The 24,405-nt window shown below is 42.1% G+C and overlaps 1 protein-coding gene and 1 pseudogene across 2 annotated transcripts in view; both read left to right on the top strand.

Moving 5' to 3' along the window:
• The window catches only part of RPS6KA1 (ribosomal protein S6 kinase A1), a 29,937-nt gene extending 22,814 nt beyond the window's left edge, over positions 1-7,123 (top strand). For both annotated transcript variants that reach the window (XM_015598997.2, XM_006924383.3), the window contains exons 17-21: positions 4,054-4,215; positions 4,405-4,481; positions 4,739-4,856; positions 5,707-5,844; positions 6,197-7,123. In XM_015598997.2, the coding sequence (XP_015454483.2) occupies positions 4,054-4,215; positions 4,405-4,481; positions 4,739-4,856; positions 5,707-5,844; positions 6,197-6,319 (618 nt within the window). In that variant the 3' untranslated portion in view covers positions 6,320-7,123. The remainder of the gene's footprint in view (positions 1-4,053; positions 4,216-4,404; positions 4,482-4,738; positions 4,857-5,706; positions 5,845-6,196) is intronic.
• Positions 7,124-10,911: 3,788 nt separating this feature from the next.
• LOC112473041 lies at positions 10,912-11,029 on the top strand (annotated as a pseudogene).
• The last annotated feature ends 13,376 nt before the right edge of the window (positions 11,030-24,405 follow it).

Genomic DNA, 24,405 nt, shown 5'->3' with positions numbered 1-24,405 from the left:
CAGAAGCGTGTGAGAATTCTGGTACTCACCAGCATCAGCATTTGGTATTTTTCATCTTTTTAATCATAGTGACTCTGGTAGATGTGGAGTGGTATCTTGTGGTGGTTTTAATTTGCATTTCCCAGACAACTAATGAAGTTGAGCACCTATTGGTGTGTTTATTGCCATTTGGACAGCCTCTTTTATGAAATGCCTGTTCTTTTGTCCATCTTTAAAACTTGGGTTGTTTGCCTTTTTCATCTTGTTTTGCAAGAGTTTTTTGTTTAATACATGGATCCCTTTTAAGTCTAGCCCCACTCGTGTTGTTTCTGTAAGGTCCCCAGCATGCTGAGGACAGCCTGTTTGAGAACTCAATAGAAAATCACTCTGGTTTCTCTGTTTAACAGATGATTTACATAGAAGAACATCACCTTTTTTGGGGCGGGGAGGGGAGCTGGTCACAGGCACCTAAATGCACACGCTTCGATGATGCTGATGATGACAAAGATGCTGTTTCTGCTAATGATGGCTGGTACTACATAGCACTTTCCACAGACCGGACAGAGTTCTAAGCACTTACATACAAACTCATTTAATTGTTCCAATGAACCTATGAAGCATATATTATCATTATGCCCATTTTATAAGGGAGGAGCTGAGGCTCTGGGAGAGAAAGTAAAAGTCTCATAGTTAATGGGGCTCCAGAGTCTGCTCTTAACTGTGTGATCAGCAGCTGTCCTCTAATTGTCTTGTCCTTCTTGTCCTTTAAATCAGCGGTCCCCAACCTTTTCAGCACCAGTGACTTATGCACCTATGAGAACCTAATGTCCGATGATCTAAGGTGTAGCTGAGGCGGTGATGCTAGCGCTGGGGAGCGGCTACAAATACAGATGGAGCTTCGCTAGCTCGCCCTCTGCTCACCTTCTGCTGTGTGCCCAGTTCATGACAGGCCACAGACCAGTACTGGTCCACAGCCTGGGGGTTGGGGACCCCTGCGTTAAATGTAAGTGATTCTTAACAAGCACTTAATGTATCTTAACATCCCCCATGACGGTGGCGTTTGGTCCCAACAAGTGCTGGGGTTACTATGACAGCAGCTGCCAGTTCCCAAGCCCTTTGCTAAAGAGTCTTAGTAAACAACTGCGTGCTCCTTCCTGCAGCCTTAGGGGTTGAGCACTATTATTAGCCCCATTTTATAGGTGAGAAAGCTGAGGGCTAGAGAGGTTAAGTGACATAACCAAGATTGCACAGCTACTGCTGGTAAAACCAGGATTCACACCCTGGCCTGCCTGACTTGACTGAAATCACCACTCTGCCTGACTCAGTGACTGCATTTGACTCAGTGACTGCATTTGGCCTACACACATATTTAGTTTAGCCTGCAAGGTATGCGGTGTTTTTTGTTTGGGGTTTGGTTTGGTAATTTGATTGCTTTTGGAAACTGAGCCTGAGTTGCTGTCAGCCCGAGTAAGCAGCAGCTGCCCCTTTAGACTGGTTGACATGGCTCCTGCTCGTCTTGGCCCTGCTCATTGCTTGTCCAGCCTGTTGTGCTTTTCAGTGCAGTGAGATGTGAGAATATGCTCCCCACTCCCCTCACATATAACCTGGGGGACAGGTATCAGAATCACCTGTGGGGCTACCTGCCAGTGTGAGCCACAGTTCCCTATAGGAGTTTGTCATTTCTCTATGTTACGTTAGGGCATGATAAAAATCGAAAACTTTGGTATCCCTATTTTCCAAAAGTGCCATCTGTGCTACGCTAAACTGGAAAGACTGGAATTAAGGTCAGAATTGGGTTCAAGTCTCCCCTCTGCTTCTTACTTACACGAGCAAGTCAATTCTTCTCTCATAGCCTCGGTTTCCTTCTCTGTAAAATAGAACCAACAGTTCCTGCCCTGCCCACTTACTAGAGTGAAATGGGCCCCAAGGAGATGGTGACTGGGAAACTACTTTGTAAACCAGGAAGATCACTTGTCCAGCATAGTTAGTGTCCTCAGGCAAGCTGAGCATCCCTGGGAAGCTTGGTCGGGCCCTCTGCAGGGAAAAGAGAAGAGTCTACATTCTGGAGGTTTGGGCTTATCCTCTGGGGCGTATGATTGTATTAGGAAGGAGAGAGCCCAAGGGACTAGACAGGTGTTGGTCAGGAGAGGGCTTCCCCAAAGCTTGGATACAGTTCACAGTGTCACTGGGACCACCTTGCCAATGCGTAGTCCTTTCCTCTTCATCTACCTGGTACTCTTCTCTCTGTGGAGGTGGACTATCCTGGGCCATGTCTACCCTCCAACCTGCCTACCCCATGAGCACCTGCTGCAGGGCTCAGGGCTCAACTGGGACTGTGAAAGGACCACCTCATAAAGCTGACTTATCTGTGAGACTCAGTGAACCTAACCTGCAAGGTCTCTCTATGTTGCAGAGTGTGATGCGTTCATTCACTGTACAGAGTTCACTTAGCACTCGCTCTGTACTAGGCCCTATGCTGAGTGCTGGAGGGAGCAGGCGTTCTTCAGACAGGGCTGTTTATGGCCAGAGGAGCCCCCACTGGCCTTAGCTTAGGGCACTTGAGGGGATGCAGTGGACAATGAGTCTGGAACAGATAGTTGAGCCTCCCACCCCAAGATGGAGACTTTGGTGTTATCTTACAGGTAGGAGGGAGCCATTGAAGATTTTTGACAATGCCCAGGGAAGTACCATTAGCTCATGGGAGAAAGAGCAGGAGGATGAGAACAAGTTTAGTGTGGGTTTGAGGGTCTGTGGAACATTCAGTGGTTTCTATCTGGTAAGAAGGTATATGAGCCTGGACTCAGGAAAGTTCTGGGCTCAGGTCAGAGATCTGAGTTGTCAATAATTAGATGATAGAGGAGTAACTGAATAGAACTGTACAGAGGGAGCGGGGAGGATGGAAAGTGGAGTGGTTCAGCCCCCTTAGGTTACAGATGAGCAAACGGGGGCCAGAGAAAAGTCAGTGGTTAAGTGTCACTCATCTATTCATTCAACAGATATTTATTGAATACCTACTATGTGCTGGAAACTTTCTAAATGCTGAGATACATCAGTGAGCAAAACACTCATGGAACTTACATTTCAGTAGGCGGATTCAGAAAACAAGCAAATATTATGACAAATGGTGGTAAATGCTATGGATGAAAGTAAAGCAGTGGAAAGAAACTAAAGAGCACTGCTCAGTGACTGCCATTTTTTATGAAATAGTCCAGGCCTCACTGATAAGGTGACATTTGAGCTGAGACCTAAAAGAAATAGAGAATGAGCCAGGCAGATGCCAGAGGGAATGATCCAGAAAGAGGGAACAGCAAGTACAAAGCTTTGGAGGCAGGAGTGTGCTTGGCATGTGGAAGGAATAGCAAAGAGGCTTGTGTGGCTAGAAACCAGAGTGTAAGATGTGGGTGAGGGGCAGGGGAGGGATCGGATGGGACCACACAAGCCGTTATAAGGACTTTTTCTCTTAAGAGGGGGAGACTTGGAGAGTTTCGAACCGGGATGACATGATCTGACTTCTGTTTAACAGGATTGCTCTGGCTGCTGTGCTTAGAACAGACACAGGAGGTTGAGGGTGAAGCAAGGAGACCAGTTAGGAGGTGGTTGTCGTAAACATGATATGAGATGATAGTGGCTGGAATCAGGGCTGCCAGTAGAGGGGCTGAGATGGTTGGGCTCTGGATGTATTTTGACAATAGAGCCAGCAGAGCTTGCTGATGGATTGTTTGAGGAATATGAGAAAACAAGAGGAATTGAAATGCCTCTTAAGATTTTGACCCAAGCAATTGGAAGGATGGAGTTGTCATTAGGTAAGATTGTGACAAGTAGATTTGAGGGGAGAAATGAGGAGTCAAGTGTAGACAGGTGAAGTAAGAGCTGCCCTGTAGACAGCGACATGGAGGTTTCAAGTTGGTAGTGCCAGCAGCACTAAAGACCCTACTTCAGCCCTTTTTCTTCCTTTCAGATTCCGGGTCCTTCTGTCCCTCTCTCTGGCCCTGTCTTCCTAACTCTCCCATCCCTGGCAGTTGGGCCATAGCAGCCTGCTCACACTGGGAGCTGACCCCAGACCTCTGACCCTAGGTCGTGCATAGAGACCTCAAGCCCAGCAACATCTTGTATGTGGACGAGTCTGGGAACCCCGAGTGCCTGCGCATCTGTGACTTTGGCTTCGCCAAGCAGCTACGGGCTGAGAATGGGCTACTCATGACACCTTGCTATACTGCCAACTTTGTGGCACCTGAGGTGAGTGGTCCAGAGTCATCTGCGAGTGAGGACTCGCCATCTGTGTGGCCTTGGCCCAGGTACCAAGGGAAGATTCAGCCCATGGCCCAGACCCTTGTTTCACCCTTTGCGGAGTAGCTAACAAGCATATGGGGCCACTTGCCATTGCCCCTCAGACTGACCGTGCTCCCCTGCTGGCCTTCCTGCCAGGTGCTTAAGCGCCAAGGCTACGACGAAGGCTGCGACATCTGGAGCCTGGGCGTTCTGCTGTACACCATGCTGGCGGGGTGAGTGCCCCATTGGCCTGGACCCCTCCCAATACCCCCGCCCTCTAGCCCTAGTACAGGCTGAGGTGGTGCTTGTCTGGTGGGAGAGACTCAGCCCTGCCTCAGGAAGGTCTGAAGACAGGGACATGGCCCTGCCTTCAAGAGCTCTACCTTGAGGAAGAAAATGCCTCCTTTGGGTGCACCCAGTCCTCCCACTCCACCCTTAGGCCCAAGATGGAGGCCAGAGGCTATATCCAGACTGGGTGGACTTTTTCCAGATATACCCCGTTTGCCAACGGACCCAGTGACACCCCAGAGGAAATCCTGACCCGGATCGGCAGTGGGAAGTTCACCCTCAGCGGGGGAAACTGGAACACGGTTTCAGAGACAGCCAAGGTGAGTCTATGACGCCTAGACCCAGCTCATTTGGGGGTGGAGTAGAAGGTCCTGAACAGGTGACCTGAAGCTTCGTTTCTCCAAGTAAAAGATTCCCAGGCAGCCTGACATTTGGATAACCTTGTGATCATACATTGGCCCTTCCCATGTTCTGGATGCTCGGGGGGACAGAGGGCTACATAATCACAGCCCCTGCCTTCTGAGAATTTAGCATGAGGGGACATGCAGGCTGGCACACAAGGAACAGGGATGCCAGGCAGCAGAGGGAGGTGGGTCCTCCTGGCTAGAGGTATGGGCTTAGGAGGCATGGAGCAGAGCGACTGGCCACACCAAGCAGAGAGGCAGAGTGGCCTTCTCAGAGCTTTCATTATTAGCAGGGTTCCAGTTATGGAAACCTCTGTGCCAGACACTGTGTTGTGCCCTTAAAAAACAGTGCTACCTCACATCAGCTCTATAAGGCAGGTACTGTTGTTATTCCTGTTTCTCAGAGGGGACACTGAGACTCAGAGAACTGGAGTAACTCGCCCAGGATACTCAGTTAGTGGGCAGAAGAGTCAAGTTTTGAACCTGAGTCTGACTGACCTCAACCTTAGGCTCTTCCCACCTTCCTGCATGGCTTCTAGAAGGTGGAAGGGAAAGGAAAGTGTATTCCAGGAAGAAGTCCCAAAAAAGGGCCTGTGCTCAGGGAGGCCCTAGAGCAATATGGGGAATGGATTGCAGGGGCTACTGCAAGGGTTCAGGCAGGAGATGGGGGGAGATGGTTGCCTTGCCCATTCCCCATTGGTGGAACACAGCCGTCTGCACCCCCGCTGGCTCCTCCAACCAACTTCCTTGCCTGCTGTGCTCCCAGGACCTGGTGTCCAAGATGCTGCACGTGGACCCCCACCAGCGCCTCACAGCTAAGCAGGTCCTGCAGCACCCATGGATCACCCAGAAAGACAAGCTTCCCCAGAGCCAGCTGTCCCACCAGGACCTACAACTTGTGAAGGTATGGCTGCCCCTGGCTGCCGGGCATCTGGGGTCCTAGGCCAAGGTTCCATGGGCAAGGACTTGGTGTGACAGAGCCAGGAGATGCTATATGCCTGTCTGTCCTCAGGAAGCCTCAGTCTAACATGCAGAGGTGTCAACAGTAAAATCACAGGCCCTCAGTCCTATAGGAGACATAGCTCCTGAACTCTGAAGCAGAACTAATGACCATGAAGGACCACCAAGGGATGGATTAACAGGGCTCTGGGTGGGCTGTGGAACACTGGGAGGAGCTAGCTTGGCTCTAGAACACGTGTCCCCCTCCCGCCTATATCTGCCACCATTGTGAACTGACCTCCCACTTTCTCTCCCAGGGAGCCATGGCAGCTACATACTCTGCACTCAACAGTTCCAAGCCCACCCCTCAGCTGAAGCCCATTGAGTCATCTATCCTGGCTCAGCGGCGAGTGAGGAAGCTGCCGTCCACCACACTGTGAGGGGTCAGGGCATCCAAGCCCCAAGGCGGTGCCAGCTCAATGGAGGCAGCAGATTTCCCAGAGGGAGTAAGCCTGAGTCACAGGGCCAGAGGGAGCAGAGCTCAAGGGGCCCAGGAAGCAGCCAGCCCAGATCACCCAAGTAAGGGTGTGAGAAGTGCCTTCTCCTTCCCCAGGATGGACTCTTCTCGGCTCAAGCTCTGCTGGTTGAAATTGATTCACTGTACAAACTTTTTTTTAAGGGAAAAATGACATCAACCACCATGGATTTTTACAAGATTCATTTGCCTTTCTGGGAGCAGAAATAGTGACTGTAGCCCCAGGAGGGGCACTGAGTCATACTAGGGCTCAATGTGGCTGAGGCTCATTAGAGCAGCTTTGGGGTCCTACCCTGGGGACCCCCGCATTTGGTCATCTCTAGCCATCTGCACTCGCCTTCGAGGCAGTGCAGCACCACCTTCCAGAGCCTTTGGCTGTTTAGCAGAATTTGCTCCTTCCCTGGTCAGTTCCTTTTCTGTTCTGTTCTGCTGGGGGGTCTGGAACCACTTCCTGCTAGAGGAGAGGACCAAGGCCTTGTGTATCCCAGCTCCCAGCACCAGCATCCACATCCACCCCGCCTCCGGAGGAGGATCAGAAAGCACTTTTTGGCTGAATTCTGTTGGAGACTGCCACAGGACAGAATTCACAGGAGGCCTGTGGAGCAGGCCAGGAGGGGCAGGGACTTTTTTTCATTTCTTCCTCAGCTGGTAACTCAGGGTTCATCTATCCATGGCCTTTCTAATAAACTTACAGTTGAGTTGAAGCACACTTGCCTCAATGTTTCGTCCCTGAATTTGCCCTCTCTTTGCTATTCGGTGGTAAGGACTTTGTCGGCAACAAGTAATGGAATTTAATCTTAACCCTGTGAGGTAAATGCTATTATCCCTGTTTTATAGATGAAATCACTGAGGCTCAGAGAGGGAATGACATTGCCTCACACAGTAAAATTTTTGAGTACCTATTCCTCTCTGCTACAGTCACTGGTATACCAAGTAGAAAAAAAGGTCGTTGTTTTCATGGGTCTTAGCTACTGGTGAGGAAACTTACCTCTGTGGGAAAATAGACAATTAGCAAACCAAGGTTAGCTACGTATAAGACATGCAGAGTTAAATGTGGGTAAGAGATGGGCGATCAGGAAAGGCCTCTCTGGGGACGTGACCCAACGTTTCTTGTCCCACCCACCACCCAAGCTTGTCTACCTTGGACCCCATCACCCCAGCTGAAATCCTGAGCATCATCCCTGACTCCTTCCACTTCCCACTTCCACTCTGCATCCTGGCTCCATCAATTCTGTCTCTTAAATATTTTTGGCATGTATCCCTGCCTCTCCTTCCTGTCTTCATATTTGTGTTCTTTGCCACAGCCTTTTGATTCCCTCCAGTCTTTCGTGTCCCCAACATCCTCCATTTAGAATCACATCTGACCTAGCATCTGTCCCAGAGTGACTCCTTACTGTACACAAGATAGAGCCCAGGCATCCTACCCTGACCCTCAGTGTCCTGTGTTATCTGGTTCATACTGAGCCTCAGCATCAGCTCTCATAACTTGTCTCCAAACTGCTCACAGACCCGAACTTGCCATGCTCCTACCTCCACTGGATTCTGCTGCTGCGTGTCCTGGCTAACTTCTACTCATTCTTTAGGAAAACTCAAATGACACCTCCAGGAAGCCGATCAGGACACCCCTGACAGGGTTTGGCAACTCTTCTTTGGGACCCCCAGACACTCCCATTCTCTATCTCTTTGTACATCCCACCATTTTAGAAACAGCTGATGATGTAATTTTCCCTAGTCTGTGAACTTGAGGATGTGGCCTGTGTTTTGTTCATTTCTGTACCCTCAGCACTTAGCACCAGGCCTGGCTTACAATATTTTAGTTCTCAGCTAGTGTTTGTTGCATGGATGAGCAAGAGAGCATGCAGGATCCATGGACTTAATGCTGGGAGAAGCATAGAAAATACACCTCAGAGTTGTAGGAGGCTGGAAAAACATCTGGGGCGAAGGAAAAGAAGCAGGTGCTCTGAAGTAGAGAGCAGTTGTGTCTTGCCCCAGACACCAGAGGGAAGATTCAAGAACCAGGAAATGGTGATAGATGGATTAGGAACCCACAGGTGCTTTCTCAGGAGCTAAACCTGAAAACTCAAACACTGCCTCTTTGAGCCTCGGTTTTCCCGTTTGCTAAATGGGATCGCAATTCACACCCATCTCATAGCGTCACCTGGAGATCAGATAAGCAAATGAATATGAACAAGTTTTGGAAGGAGAAAAGTGCTGCTTGTACTATTAAGCTTGTCCTAGTTTTCACAAAGTCAGGACAGCTCCCCAAGAACTCAATGGACTCCAGAAAAAACAGTTCCCAGCCACCAGCATCTCAGCCAGAAACTTTTCTCTCTGAGTGCCGAATCCCTTGGCAAAACCCATTAAGAGATGTAACTCAGCTTGGAGAAACAAATTACCAATCCAGATGTCCCTAAACTACAAAGTCACTTTTCCCTTTAATGCTCAATCCCTGAGCTTCCACCCTGTAGGATGCCCCTTCCCATGAAATATTGCCTCCAGCCTATTAAACAAATTCTACGTGGAGGTGCTGGATACCAAGTATTTTCCATACTTTATTTCATTTGATCCTCATGTGAAGGAGATATGATTAATTTCATTCTATCCATGAAAAAATTGAGGCTTGGAGGTTAAGTGATTTTCCCAAAGATAAAGATAAATGGCAGCGTAGAACTCAGAACCATGTCTGTGTGATTTCGAAACTCTCTTAACCAATGTGCTGCCCCATTTCTCTGCTTCTGAGAATGCCCAAAGTCTACTTAAATGTTCCACAGACCTGTATGGTTATCACTCTTCCCCTCAGCCAGCCACGTGGTCATAAAGGTTCCTATAATATTGGGGTGATCTCAATTAGGGGATGTAGCTGTTAGAAAGTTACATTTCTCAGCTAAACAATAGAAAACAAGCTGAGAATTTTGGGGAGTTTCTTATGGACAGTCTCATAAGGTAGTAAGTTCCCCATCACCTGGACTGTACACGCAGAGAACTAATGAGACTTGTCAAGATCTTAGAGGAGATTCCTATTCCCAGTTGGGGACTGTTTAGATGACCTTACATGTCCCCTGTGATGCAGAGACTCAGATTCTCAGTTGTTGGCACAGGTATCAAAGTCCCGCAGCATTTCTTGCATTTTATCCACTTATTTATCATGTTTTCCATGATTATTTCTGAGACACGCACTCAGGGAAAAGGCTGGTTTCCTGCATATGTTAAGTATCCAAACCTTTGGTACTACGGTTAACACGTGGATTTAATTCTCTCACCCAAACCTGTAATAAAAGGCCACCGTTCATTAAATGGCTATAATAGGCATGATTTACTGAGTTCCTGCTTTACGCTGGGCACAATATATACAACATCCCCAATACTCAAAGCAATCTCATAAGTAGATATTATAATTTCCATCTTACGACAAGGAAACTGAGGCTTAAAAGAGGAAACTTGCCAACAGTTCCCCAGCAAGGAAGTGGCTGTGTCAGGTTTTGAACTCAACTCTCTCTGGCCCCAGGTTCATACTATACACCACCTTGATGCATGGGCTAAATTTCATCTCACAGTGACTCATAAAATCTCACAGTCAGAAGGGCTCTAAAGGCCTAGACCCAATCTCCGCCCAGTACAGGAATCTCCCATAGATGGTTATCCGGTTCCTGCTCAAATACCGCTGTCAACGGAGACTCCGCCACATCACAGAGCAGTCCTCCGCATGGCTGGAAAGTTCCTTCACTTTGAACTGCGGTCTTCTGAGTAGCGGGGGTTCCCACTGACTCTAAAGGACTGAAGGGAGAAATGATTCAACAGTAACGAGAGGGAAAGCTAACTGAGCACCCCCGCCCCATCCCCATCCCAGTGGCAGTAACTGCCATGTCAGGCAAAGGGTCGGTCCTAAGGCTGTGCTGCCTAGAGAGAGAGACCATGCAAAGTGAGCAGGAGGGCCTCATGGGCCATCCCCTCTCCCCACAGGGCTATGCGGGAGGGTAGGCGGCATCTATTCCCTCTGGCCTCGACTCCTGCCTAGCTCATCTGTGAAGGCAGCAGTGAGTGGGGTAGCAGGAACAGCGCTGGAGGTGGAGTCAGACAGACCCGTGATAACATCCCAACCCCAACACTGACCTTCTGTGTGACTTTGAACAAGTCATCTGACTGCTCTGAGGTTTCCTCAACTGTTAAAGGGGGCTAGTGTGAACATTAAACGGGAGGGTGTGTGAAGTTTCTACAGAGCTACTCAGTTACAAGCAAACAGCAACCAGGAGGAAGCAGTCTAGGGTTGTGGTTAAGTGTAGACTCTGGAGTTAGGATGTCCTTGTCCTGTTGTTTAACCTTTGTGTTGAAGTATAAGCAGTCCTAGGTTAGAATCCAATTTTGATCACTTGCCTGTGTGACCTTGGACAAGTCATTTAACTTCTTCTGCCTCGATTTCTCCATCTTTAAAATGGTATTCATAGTAGTGTTTACTCTTTGGTGAAGATAAAACAAGGTGATACATCAGAAGCACATAGCACTTACGGCTATGCCACCCTGAGTGGCCTGATCTTGTCTGATCTCGGAAGCTAAGCAGGGTCAGGCCTGGTTAGTACTTGGATGGGAGACCACCTTGAAATACCAGGTACTGTAGGCGTTTTAAAAAAGAAAGAAAGAAAGAAAGAAATTACACACTCAGAAGCACATAGCACAGGGTCTGACACATAGGAAATACTTAACACGTGTCAGCTATTCTCCACTCCCTCCTCCCAGGGCATAGACTCTAACCTCTCGGTTCTCTCTCCTTCTCCATCTCCCTTTCTCCCTGTTTTAGTAGAGGGAATCACATCCAGAGCCTGGATAGAAGTCAGCTCATTTGAGCACCTTTGCCCCATGGCAAGGGGAGCCCTCTCATAAGGACATTCTCTCTTTTTTCACCTCCTGCCCCAGAGCCTCTCTCTGAGTTATAACTCATGTTTATGACTCAGTCTGAAACTTCTTTTTATAAGTAATTTCCTCTGTTTCTCTTCCCTTCTTCTCCTCCACCCCCTTCCCTCAGGCTGTGAGCTGAATTGAGAAATCGAGGGGCAGATGACACATGTTTGAGCTGGACGTGAGGCCTGTACCTGGGATGGGCCTGGAGTCACTCATCCATTGCGGAATGTTCCTACCAGGGCTGGATTTGGGGAAAGTCATTCTGGCTGTCATTACAGAGCTTTATAGTTACAAGGACATCTGCACAGGCTTCCGAAAGCATCTGAAAGGAACTAAATTCTCACCTGGAGGAATAAGTAGAGGGTTGGAATCTGAAGGCATGAGATTGAAGTCAAATCTCAATGCAAGCCATGACTGTCTCATCTTGGACAAGTCATTTGGCCTCTCTGAGCCTCAATTTCCTCATCTGCAAACCATCCTCAGAGGGTTGGGAGAATAAAGACTCTGGCAGAGATTAGGTGCAGAACAAATGGTGGCTGAGTTGCAAGAATGCTTAATAAAACCTTCAGAGCTGAATGAGAACTTCCGGAACCAGGGAATCTTAACATGGGGTCCGTGGGCTTCCCAGAAACATGGAAATGATGTATAAAAAGGTATATATATGTGTATGTTTCTAGGAGAAGAAGGTACGGGGTTTTTATTAGATTCTCAAAGGATATTGTGATCGCCCAAAATGTTAAGAACCATTGCCTCTGGGGACCACAACTAACACTTTTACTTTACAAGTATGTAAAACAGCCTCCCCATACCAGCACTGTTCATTCAGTGGACATGTATGTTCCAGGCACTGAAGATACAAAGACAAATGCTCCTTGTCTTTCCACAGCACTAAGCTTCAGAGAGGGTAAATGATTTTAACCAGTCACATGCTTCTGAAGGAAGCCTACTGCTGGGATTGAAACCCTAAATCTCTGACTGCAAAGCTGCCACTCCGAGATGCCCTCTGAGGGTTTGCCCAAGTTCCTGCTGGTTGCCCAAGACCAGCAGGATGAGCATTCCGTAGGCAAGGCCCTGGGATCACACTGAGGGAGCCAGATTGGAGCTGCAGGCACACCTGGGGTGCCTATGAAGTGCTTGCAGGTGGCAGGTCCTTGACTGTGACTTGCCCCATTCTGAGCTGACTCAGGGAGGGTTTTTCCCTTCTTAATCTCCAACACAGGCCACAGACCGTGAGGGAATTCCACATGTATATTTATATCAGTTATGTTGAGGTTAATTTACATACAATAAAATGCATAGATTTTAAGTATGGTTGGATGAGTTTTGACAAAGACATACATCTGTAAAACCCATACCAGTCTCAAGATATAGAACATTTTTATTATCCAGAGAATTCCTTCGTGTCTCTTCTCAATCACCCCCGATGTCAGAGGCAGCCGCTATTTTGATTTTTGTCACCATAGATTTTTGTTGCCTGTTCTAGAACTTGTATAAATGAAATCATACAATGTGTACTCTTTGGTGTCTAACTTCTTCTGTTCAACAATGTCTGTGAAGCTTCATCCATGTTGTTGCACATGTAAGTAGTTCATCCCTTTTTGTTACTGAGTAGTATTCCATCGGGTGAACATGCCACAATTTCTTTAACCCGTTTATCTGTTAATGGACATTTTTTCCCAGTGTTTGACTAATGTGAATATTCATGTAGGATCTTTGTGTGGACATGTTTTTCTTTCTCATTTATAAATATGTTTTATTCTCATTTATAAACATATGGAAGTGGCATTGCTGCATCACAGGGTGGGTGTATGTTTAACCATATAAAATTTAAAAACTGCTTTTCAAAGTACATTTTACACTCTGACTAGTGATATACGAAAGTTCCAGTTGCTTCATACCCTTGCCAATCTTTGATATTAGTCTTTTTAACTTTAGTTATTCTAGTGGGTGTAACGTGGTTTCCCTTTGTGGTTTTAATTTGCATTTTTTTAATGTCTAATGAAACTGAATGTCTTTTCATGTGCTTATTGGCTATTCCTATATATTCTTTTCTATGTTAGAAACTTTTGCCCCATTTTTAAAAATGGGTTATTTATCTTATAGATCATAAAGAATTCTTTGTATATTCTGGATACAAGATCTTTGTCAGATATATGTAGTGTGAATATTTTCTTCCAATATGTGACTTGATGTTTTATTGGAAGAAAGAGTTTTAATTTTAGTGAAATACAATTTACTTCTCAAAATTTAATTTTGTTTCTTTTTTTTTTTCCTATTTAAAAAGTTATTATTTTTTTAAATCTATCTAATGGTCACAAAGATTTTCTTTCAAGGGAAATCTATAATTTTAATGAAACTTGTATTAACAACCACTGAGCCCCTGGCAACAAGCACTGTTCTAAATCATCAGAGTGACCTCCCTGAAGCAAATTATCATATCCACATGACAGATGAGGAAGCCTAAACAGTGAGAAGTTAAATAACTTATTCAAGGGCACAGAGCTGGTAAGACAGAGGTGGGATTACATGCAGATCTGTAACACCCTACTTCTAAGCTTTACTATTTTGCTGCCTCCATAATTTTAAACTCAGGTAGGTGATGGTTAGTCTGGGAATTTTGAAGACCTGGAAGGTTTTTTTTTTTTAATTAAAATGATTGAGATGACATTGTTTAAAAAATCAAATAGGTTTCAAATGTACAATTCAATAATAAATCATATATATTTTGCATTGTGTGTTCACCAGCCAAATGGAAAGTTTTTATTGGAATTGCATTAGATCTATAACATCATTTGAGAATTAACATCTTAACAAAACTGGGTCTTCTTATTTATGAATACAGTATATCTTCATTTATTTGCGTTTTCTTTAATTTCTCCCAGTAACATTTTGTAGACTTCAGTGATCAGGTCTTGCATATCTTTTGTTGATTTTTATCCTTAAGAATTTGATATTTTAAAAAAATATTGTCAATGGCATCATTTCTTAAATTTCAATTTCCAATTGTGTTGCTAGGAATACAATTGATTTCTGTATATTGACCATATATTCTGCATTTTGCTAACTTACTTAATAGCTATTTTTGTAGATTCTTTAGAATTTTCTACATAAACAGTCTTGCCCTCTGCAAATAGATAATTTTACCTATTCTTTTTTTAATTTTATTTTTTTATTTTTTAAATTAATTATTTTTTATGGTGACATTCATCAACGAGATCCAATAAGTTTCAGCTATATATTTTAACAGTAAGACATACCTATTCCTTTTAGACCTGTATGACTTTTATTTCTTTTCCTTGCTTACGGCATTGGCTAGAATTTCTGGTACAATAGTAAATTTTAAAACATCCTCACCCTGTTCTAAATCTTAGGAGGAAAACCCTCCATCTTCAGCCTTACATATGATGTCATCTGTGAGTTTTCTCTAGATATCTTTTATCAGGCTGAATAAGTTCTCCTCTCTTCCTACTTTGCTGAGAGTTTTTATCATGAATGGGTGTTGGATTTTGTCAAATGCTTTTTCTGTACCTCTTGAGGTGATCATGATCATACGTTTTTGTTGTTGTTTTTGTCTGTTAATGTGAACTACATAGATTGATTTCAGATATTAAATCAACATTGCATTATTGAGATATCTAGCTATTCAGGTTATCTATTTCTTCTTGAATGAACTTTGGTAGTTTGCGTCTTTCAAAAGGAATTTGTCCATTTCATCTAAGTTGTTGGCATCTACTTTACTGGCATAAAGTTATTCATAATATCCCTTATTCCTTTAATGTCTGTGGTATTTTTAGTGATGTCCTCTCTCTCATTCCAGATATTAGTAATTTGTGTCTTTTCTCTTTTTTTCCTGGTCACTCTGGCTAGATGTTTATCAAGTCTATTGATAAACATCTCAAAGAATTAGCTTTCGTCTTAATGAATTTTTTGTATTGTTTTTCTGCTGTCGATTTCATTGATTTCTGCTCTTAAAACCTGCAAGATTTACCCTGGCTCCTCCATTGGAAGCTGACTAAAATACCAACTCCGCCAGGCCTCGTTTTCAGAAGTTGCTAGTAGAAACACCTAACCTTTCTGGAAGGCAATATGGCAATAACAAAATGTTTAAAATATGTATAACATTCACATACTCTACTGAAATATTACTTTGAGGAACTTATACAGTGGTAAGCTGGAAAATGTTTAACAACTGGCAGGGAATGGGAGAGGGACCCCTGATTTGTAGCTTTTACTGATTTTGTGATATAATTGCTCCCACAGTGGCCAGTTTCAAGCTACTAACATGAATATGTAGTTAGGAAGAGAAGCCCACGATTGGCTCTTATGAGCCAGCACAAATAGGCTTCAGCATACCGCTGAATTTATATTGGAGAGAGAATTAGGAACGAATATAAAAACTTATGTACGAGTGTACCCCAAAGTGTTATTTTATTTGTGGGAAATTGATCAAACTTAAATATACACCAATGAGATAACAAATACATTATGGTACAGCTATATGATGATATATAATATAGACAAATAAAATCTTGTTTGGGAAAATTATCAAGAATATGGGGAAATATTCATGATATAATTAATGTCTTTTAAAAAAACAAGTGTAAGTACAATATAAGATTGATTTATTTTTTAAATTTTATATGTATAGAGAAAGACTCAAATGACAGATAACAAAGTATTAACAATGATTCTTCTCTTTGCTTTTTAAATACTTAACAAACTTTGTAAAATGAAGCTATAAATTAAAAAAAAAGCCACATACCTATACATTAAAAAGTATGTGCGTGTGTGTGTGTACATGTGTGAAAGCCCAGTCCTGCCCCAAGCATGTGTCCTAAGAATTGAGGAGGTGGGGAGATTCAGAAGTAGCTGGTGGTATCCTGGACCATCACCCTGCAGAGCTTCCTTCCTGTCTTCAGGATCTCTGAGGAGTTAAAACTATTCCCTGGGGCCTTTGCAGGGACACTATGGCAAAAAGAAAATGATTTACTGATCCCCAGTCCAAGAAGCTAGAAAGCCTGAGTAGGGACAGGCAAATATTTTGATTGCCTAAAAAGCAACAGGTTTTAGAAAGATGAAATTTATCTATTATACTATACTTCACAGTGATGTTGGCATTTGCTCATTTGTCAGTCAACAAACATTTCCTGAGCACCCGCCCAGCATCTAATTTTTGGAGGGAAAAAGTGCAAGTTTGGTTTGGTATTTGTTAAAAGGCAATCTCCTCCCATTTACTACGTGCTCAGCACTTTACTAGGGGCCATAATTTTTTAGCTTATTTATTATCAAAAACCCCAGCAAAGGAGATATTAATATTGCCCATTTACACATGAGAAAATGGAATGTCAAACTTAGATCAAATGGAATATCAAAGAACTTAAATCCTTTAATCAATAGTTTATGTTTTTTTGTGTGTTTATCTGGTACCAATAACCATACCAGATATTACTACCTTTACTTACCCATGGAATGAAGTTTTGGTCAGACTCACGTTGCTTATGAGTCTGAGGTTATATTACCTACCCAAGTTCATCCTATTAGAAAGTGGTAAAGCTAGTACTAGCACTGGACTTGGCATTGGAAGACTTGTATTCAAATCTTGTTTTTGCAATGTAATTTGGGCAAGTCACTGACTAGCTCTGACCTTTAGTTTATTTGTTTAGCTTTAAGTTTTTTAATAAAGATTGTTTTAAAGGCATGAAAGGGTTTGTATACCTTTAAAGTACTTTACACATGTATTATTATTCAACCAGAAACCATTATTGATCATCAATTATGTGCAAAGCATAAACTGGGAGGCACTGGGAGGATTCATAAATGCATCATTTGTTGGTTTATAAAAAGGAGATCAGGTACAAATGACTCCCATTCTCACAATTAAATTGGACTCTGGAATAAGACAGATCTAGATATGAAACCTTGGCTCTACCACCCACTAGCTAGCTGTATAGCTCTGGGCAAATTATCCAATCTTTCTGAACCTCAGATTTCTTTGTCTATCATCTTCTGAATAATATATCTACTTTGCAGAAGTGTTTTAGAGGACTGAATTAATTAAGTGAAGTAACCAGAACCATGTTTGGCACAAAGCAAATGTTCGATCAGTGGTAATTATTTAATTTATTAAGTGCTATGGACAAGATTCCTTCTGCCCATGTCCCCTCTGAGTCCTGCTTCCTCTTCTTACTGGGCATGAAGCTAGATTACATTTATCATGTTCCCTTGCTGTTAGATGAGGTAATGTGACAGAGTTCTAGCCAATGGGATGTGAGCAGACTTGATCTGTCCCCAAATCTTCCCAAGCAGATCTCCCCTGCCCATTTTCCTACCTATGGTTTGACAAGCATAGCCACTTTGGGAGTCATGTAGTGAAGATGGCAGAACCATGAGATAGAAAGAGCCTAGGTTAATGAATCTTTACTTAGATCACATGTCAGTCACAGACACCTGTTTTGGACTTCACATTAACTAGAAATAACTTGTTTTGTGGGTTTGTTTGTTATAGAAGCAAGTACTACCCTCAGAGATCAATGAATGGTTCATTCTAATTTTTGGCAATTCACAGCCTCCAAGCCTCCCAGAACCTATCTTTGTGAACCTGAGAAACCTACACAGAGGGCCAGCCAGGGTAATACCCCTCACTCCAGACCTCTTCCCACCTGGCAGCCCCACTAAGTAGATATAGTTTATTAAGTGACAGAAGAGCCAGTGACTTAACTCTGCATTTAGTGTGTTGGATAGGTTATCCTGACCTAGAACTCTAAGAGACATATGGTCTCACTCTAAAAAAATTAAGGCTCCATTGATAAGACTGTGGTGTTGGCAGGCTTCCAGAGCAAAAAAACTCTGAATGGGATGGTGGGTGTCTCCCAAACCATATTCCCGTAAAGTCCACCTGCACCCCTGTAACTAAACTCTCTTGCTCACAAACCTCACTGTGACTGTCCTTCCAGGTTTCCATCAAGTTTCACCTCAAGAAAGCCTTTCTTGATAATTTGAGGCCAGTTGCTTGCTCTGGTCTCCTTTTATTTTTGTTGCTTGAAACACCCATTTGACTATTGCTTTTATCGTCTTTTTTCTTTACTTTTTTCTTTCGTCTTACTCTTTCTTTACTCTTTTCTTAATGAGCTACTTTTCTTAAATCTTTGAAATAGAGGAAAATGCAGGAATGAGACAGGAGAAAAGATGTCCCATGGAGAAATCATGAGAACACTGAAGCAGAGTTATTATCTCAGTTCTGTTATTTACCAGCCATGTGACCTTGGACAAGTCATTTCCCTCTCTGGACTTCAGGTTTGCCATCTGCAAAATGAGGTATTAAGACCCAATCCATGGTTTTACCTATTTGTTTGATCACCACTAAAGCTCCCTTTGTGATATTTTTTCCCTTCACCAACCCTGTCTCTGTAAGCAAATCACATTTGCTAATGGGAACAGAGGAAAGAGACTAAGATTTGAAGTCAGTTATATCTATATTGAGATCTCGGCTCCACAGTTCATCAGCTGCGTGACCTTGGGTAAATCACTTTCCTTTTCTGAGCCTGACTGATGCTGCTTCTCTCTCTCCTCTTTCCTCTTCCCCTACCTCCTCCTACTCCTTTTGCCTCTTTTTAATCCTTTTTATTTTTAAAATCAAATATCTATTACGATTTTCATACAATAAAATATACTCAAAGTATACAGTTAAATAAGTTTTGACAAATAAAAACACAAATGCAAAAACATCTCAGTCAAGATCTAGGACATTTACATTAGCCTTTCAAATTTTCTCATGCTTCTTTGCGGTCAATCTCTCTACTCTCAGAAAAATTACTGATATGCTTCCTATTGCTATAGTTTTGCCTATTCTAAAATTTCGTGTAAAGGGAATAGTATAGCATGTACTCTTTTTTTGTCTAGCTTCCTTCATCAGCATAATGTTTTTAAGATTCATCTATGTTATTGCGTATAACACTAGTCCATTCCTTTTATTGACAGGTAGTATCCCATTGTATTATTACATCACAATTCATTTATCACTTAACCTGCTGATAGACATTTGGGTTATTTCCAGTTTAGGGCTACTGTGAATAGAGCTGCTATAAATATTCATATACAAGATTTTTGTAGACATATGTTTTTCTTTATCTTGAGTAAATATCTAAGAGTGGAATTCCTGGATCAAAAGTTAAGCATTTGTTTAATTTTATAAGAAACTACCAAACTGTTTTCCAAAATGGAAAGTACCATTTCCATTTAGAAATTTACAATCCCTCAGAGGCATATGAGGGTCTCCTTCTAGCTCAGCATCCTCACCGACACTTGGTATTATCAGTCTCTTTAAATTATAGCTATTCTGGTGGATGGATACAGATATCTCATCGTGGTTTTAATTTGCATTTCCCTGATGCCTAATGATGTTAAGCATCTCTTCATGTGCTTACTGGTTGTTCACATATCTTCCTTGGAAAATAATCTGTATGAATCTTTTGCCTATTTCTCATTGGGTTTTCTCATGTTGAGTTGATGAGTTCTTTACATATTCTAAATATAGGTCTCATCAGAAATATATATTACAGATTTTTTTCCTAGTCTGTAACTTGCCTTTTCACATTTGTAATGGTGCCTTAAGGAGGGCAGGTTTTAATATCAATGAAATCCAATTTATCAAGTTTTTTTAAAGTTAACTTTCTTTTTTTGGTTCTAAGAAAGCTCTTTATATCCCAAGTTCTCAAAGATTTTCTCCTGTTTTCTTGCAAAACTTTTAGCTTTTATGGTTAGGTCTATGATCCATTTCAAATTAATTTTTTGAAATATAGTATGAGACAAGGGTTGATATCTATTTTTTCCTTGTGGATATCCAGTTGTTTCTGCATAATTTTTTGAAAAAAAAATCTTTTTGTTATTACTTTTGTTGAACATCAACTGATGTACATGTAGGCTCTGTGCCTGAACTCTCTATTCTATTATCTGTTTCTTTTTAATACTACACTGTTTTGACTACCATAGCTTTATAGTATTTTAGTAAATCTTGATATCGGGTGGGCAAGTCCTCCCTCTCATATATTTTTGTATTTTCTCTTCCTTGATTTTGTTCAGTTTCACTCTGATGAGATTCTTTTTTTTAAAAAAAATATTGACCCAGGAGTAGAATTACTGTGACATGAACTACAGCTAAAATTCACTTGACAATGTACTGGCAAATTGCTCTCCAGAATGGCTGCACTAATCCACACTCTCAGTATCCCCCCATTTTAGCTAACACTTAACCTTACTCAGCTTTCCAATTTTTGCCAGCCTAATGTTATAACCTGATATCTCTATGTTGTTTTTTAAAACAGCTTTGTTGAGATAAAACTGACATTCAATAAACTGCACAGGGTACAATTTGATGAGTTTTGACATTTGTATATACCTATGAAACCATCTTCGCAAATAGATAATGAATATATCATTCACTTGCAAAAGCTTCCTTGTGCCCCTTTGAGTCTGAGCTTCTTCATCTTCAAAATGCAGCTCAGCTGTAAGGATGTGTGGTGTAAACTCAGTTTGGGGTCTGACATGCAGAAGGTGCTGGGGAAATAGAGCTGGTATTACTGCAAACGTACAACAGGGTAATTGAGCTTACAGGCCCTGAGCCAGTGTGCCTAGGTTCAAACCCATCTATGCTATTTGCTTCCTTAGGCAAGTTATTCAATGTCTCTGTGAATCAGCTTCTCCATCTGTAAAATGGGAATGATAATGTGGTACCTACCTCAAGGGATTGGTATGAGGATTAAAAGTTAATATACTTGAAAATATTTTTTCTGTCATAGATAACTGAACAATTTTAGCTAGACTTTTTGAAATTTTGAAAATATTCATTAATATTTTCTCTGATATGTAGGGTTTGGCACTCGGGCTCGGTAACCTCTAAACTAAATGTGATCTCTCAGTGGTCTCTAAGAACTCTTCTAAATTTGGCCCTGTAAGGTCTATGATTTATTTAAGTGGTAATGGTAATTCTAGGAGTCACCACAAGAGAGAATAGGAATGTACTCTTGTGGATTGAGAGAACAATTCAATATTTTTTATCTACCCACTTTGAAATAACAATATTGATATCTGAGCAACAAGCTCCTTCTTAATATGTTACATCCAGGGCTTATGCAAGTGACTTATTGTTAGTATCTTGTCTTTCAGTCTCTGTGGTTGATCACTATAATGTACCTATGAACAAAAGGACTTACAAACAGCCTTTTGGAGAATAATCTGTTTGATAATTAGCACTTGTAATACTAATAATAGTCAACACTTATTTAGTGCACACTTTGTGTCGGACATTATTCTAAGTATTTTTCATTAACATCCTATAAAGCAGGCACTCTTATTATCTTATTTCTCCACTTTAAAGATAAAAAAAATTGAGGCCAAGAGAGGTTAGGAAACTTGCCAAAGGTTACATAGTCATTAGAGTAATTTATGGTTAATGTAGGAGAATCCTGTCATAGAAGAAAAAAGAGAGAGCCTATTTTGATGAAGGTCTCTTACCTGTTTTTGCCACTCAACCTTACATTATGGCAAATGAGTCAACGAGAAACGTAGATAAACACTAAAAATAAAAGCGTTCCCACCAAATGACTTTAACTACCCTATCATACAGTCTTCACAAAGAGAAAAACAATGAATTTAGAGTTAGAGAAGGCATCAAAATACAGTAGAAAGGACACACTTATGAAGTAAAAATGACTGGGTTCAAACTGTTGACTTTTCCAACTGCTGTGTGACCTTAGATAAATTACACAGCCTCTCTGAGCCTGTTTATTCAGGTCTAAAAAAATTAACTATATATACTTTATTCACAATTTATGAGATGTAAATAAAATAGCTTTTGAAAAAGCACCCAACAGGTTCTAACATATAGTAGGAACAAAGGGCATGCTTAGTTGGATGCCTGGGGAACCTCAGAGGCAGACTCTGAGACAAGGATTCCTGGGTGAGAGCTTTATTAAGGAAGTGCTCCAAAAAGAGATTAAGGCCATAGGGAAAGCAGGTCAGGTGAGGGGAAGAAGCCAAGCGAAAAAGAGACTTCAGGCAATCCCAGAGAGGGTAGCTTAGCCCCTCAAGGAACTCAGGAATGTGAATTCCACTGGAGATGAGTAGACTGGGCTTTGAGACTCCCGTATCCAATCAGTCATTTGCTGGAAACTAGGGAAGGGGGAAGGATCAAAGCCATTCTGGTAGGCTGAGGACCACTCTCCTCACAAGAGCCCCAGGTACTGGTTATTGGAAGCAAAAGCAAACAACAGCCAAGAGAGGGGTGGGAAGAACTGGTAAGAGATCTGAAAGGACCTAAAATGAGCAAGAATAGTATCTGCTACAGGGTTTGAGTTATTTTTCCTTCTTTTAGAAAAGCTGGGATCAAGTCCTTACTTTGCTACTTACCAGGATCAAATGCAACAATATAATGAAAGTCTTCTGGAAGTTAAAGTGTTAGACAAATTCTTTTCTCTCTCTTTTTTTTATTTGACAAGCATTTACTGAACATAAACCAGGCACAGTATTAGGTGCTGGGATATATATCTTAATATAAGATTTGTAAACTCTTAAGGAGCTTTTAATCTAGTGAGGGAATCAGATAAGAAAATAGAAAATTACCTGACTGTGTGATAAATGATGTTATTAAAATATGATAGGGGAGGGGATCCAGTGGTACAGGGCAGGCTGTCAGGGAAGGTTTCTAGAGGAGCTGATGCCTAAACTAAGTCAGGCAGACACCCAGAAAGGGCATTCTGGGCAAAGAGAACAGCACCAGCAAAATTGGAGGTGTTAAATAGCCTGACATATCAGGAGACCTGAAAGTTCAACACAGAGGCCTTGGATACCAGGACTAGGGGTTTGAACTTACTCCCATAAGGCAGTGGGAGTTATTGAAGGTTTCTGAGTTAGGGAATGGCTTGACCAACCTTGCATTTTAAAATCATCACTGTGGTTGGCAGTAGAGTAAGCGATGCCATGGAAGAGAAACCAGGCAGGGAGTTCAGATGGGAGACCATTAGAGTGGCCAAATCAAGAGCTCAGGGGAGGCACCGTAAAATTTGGATTACTGAATGTAGAATGGTGCCTTTTACCAAGATTATAAATTATTATTTGGCCAAAGGTGAGGAGAAATAAAAGTTTATATTTTCCCTATTGATCCCAGGCAAGAAACCAGGGATATGGATAAGATTGGAAAGAACCTCTACACAAAATAAATTATTAATAATAAATCATATGGAATATCATACTCTTCAAAGTACAGTACTTTCATATCTATTCTTGGGTTGATCCTCAAACAACCCTGGGAAGGGAGGCAAGCAATTGACAGATGAAAGGCTTGAGCCCCGGAGAAGCAAAGTTTGTTGCCTATAGTCACACAGGATTTGCTTCTTTGATGTATTTTAGAAAAATATAGAATTAGAACCCAGGCATCTTTTAGGAAAAATAAGATTTTCCTCCATTACATAAGTTAATATATGCTCATTAAAGACAATTTGGAAAAAAACTAAAAAGCAGAAAAAATGTTTAGTCCCTCGTGGCCTCCCAAAGAACTACCAGTGATATTTTGGTGTGGCTTTTCTTCCCCCAAAATATTTATTTTCTATGCTTAGATTTTAATCAGCTATTTTAATCTGTTTATTTTCATGTCATATTATAATATAAACACTTCATCAACTAGTCAGACTTTTTTAATATAATTTTTTAATAGCTTCAGAATATTTCACCAAGTAGATGGTTTTAACCGTTTGTTAATTGGTGGACACTGGGTTGCTTCTTTAAAAATTTTATTCAATATAATATGATCATTGTAATGAATATATTTACACACATGGCTTTTTCTGAATTTTTGAGTTCATTCATTAGAACAGGTTTCCAGAGTGGAATGACTAGGTCACAGAAGATTCTATCACTCTCGATACAGTATTGCCAATTGATTTCAAAAAGGATTGTTCCCTCATTTCTTGGACCCTTCATCAGCACTCTTGCTATTAATCAAATTTCCTCTACCTCGCAATAATAAAAATAGAGAGCGATACCCTTAAAAAAAGGAAGATTTTAACTCTAGCAAAACCCTTTATCAACCGAGGGACATTTTACCTC

This window comes from Pteropus alecto, unplaced genomic scaffold, assembly GCF_000325575.1.
Source record: "Pteropus alecto unplaced genomic scaffold, ASM32557v1 scaffold39, whole genome shotgun sequence".
Classification (NCBI taxonomy): Eukaryota; Metazoa; Chordata; class Mammalia; order Chiroptera; family Pteropodidae; genus Pteropus; species Pteropus alecto.
Note: the sequence above shows the minus strand (reverse complement) of the source record. Positions and strands in the feature narration are given on the sequence as shown.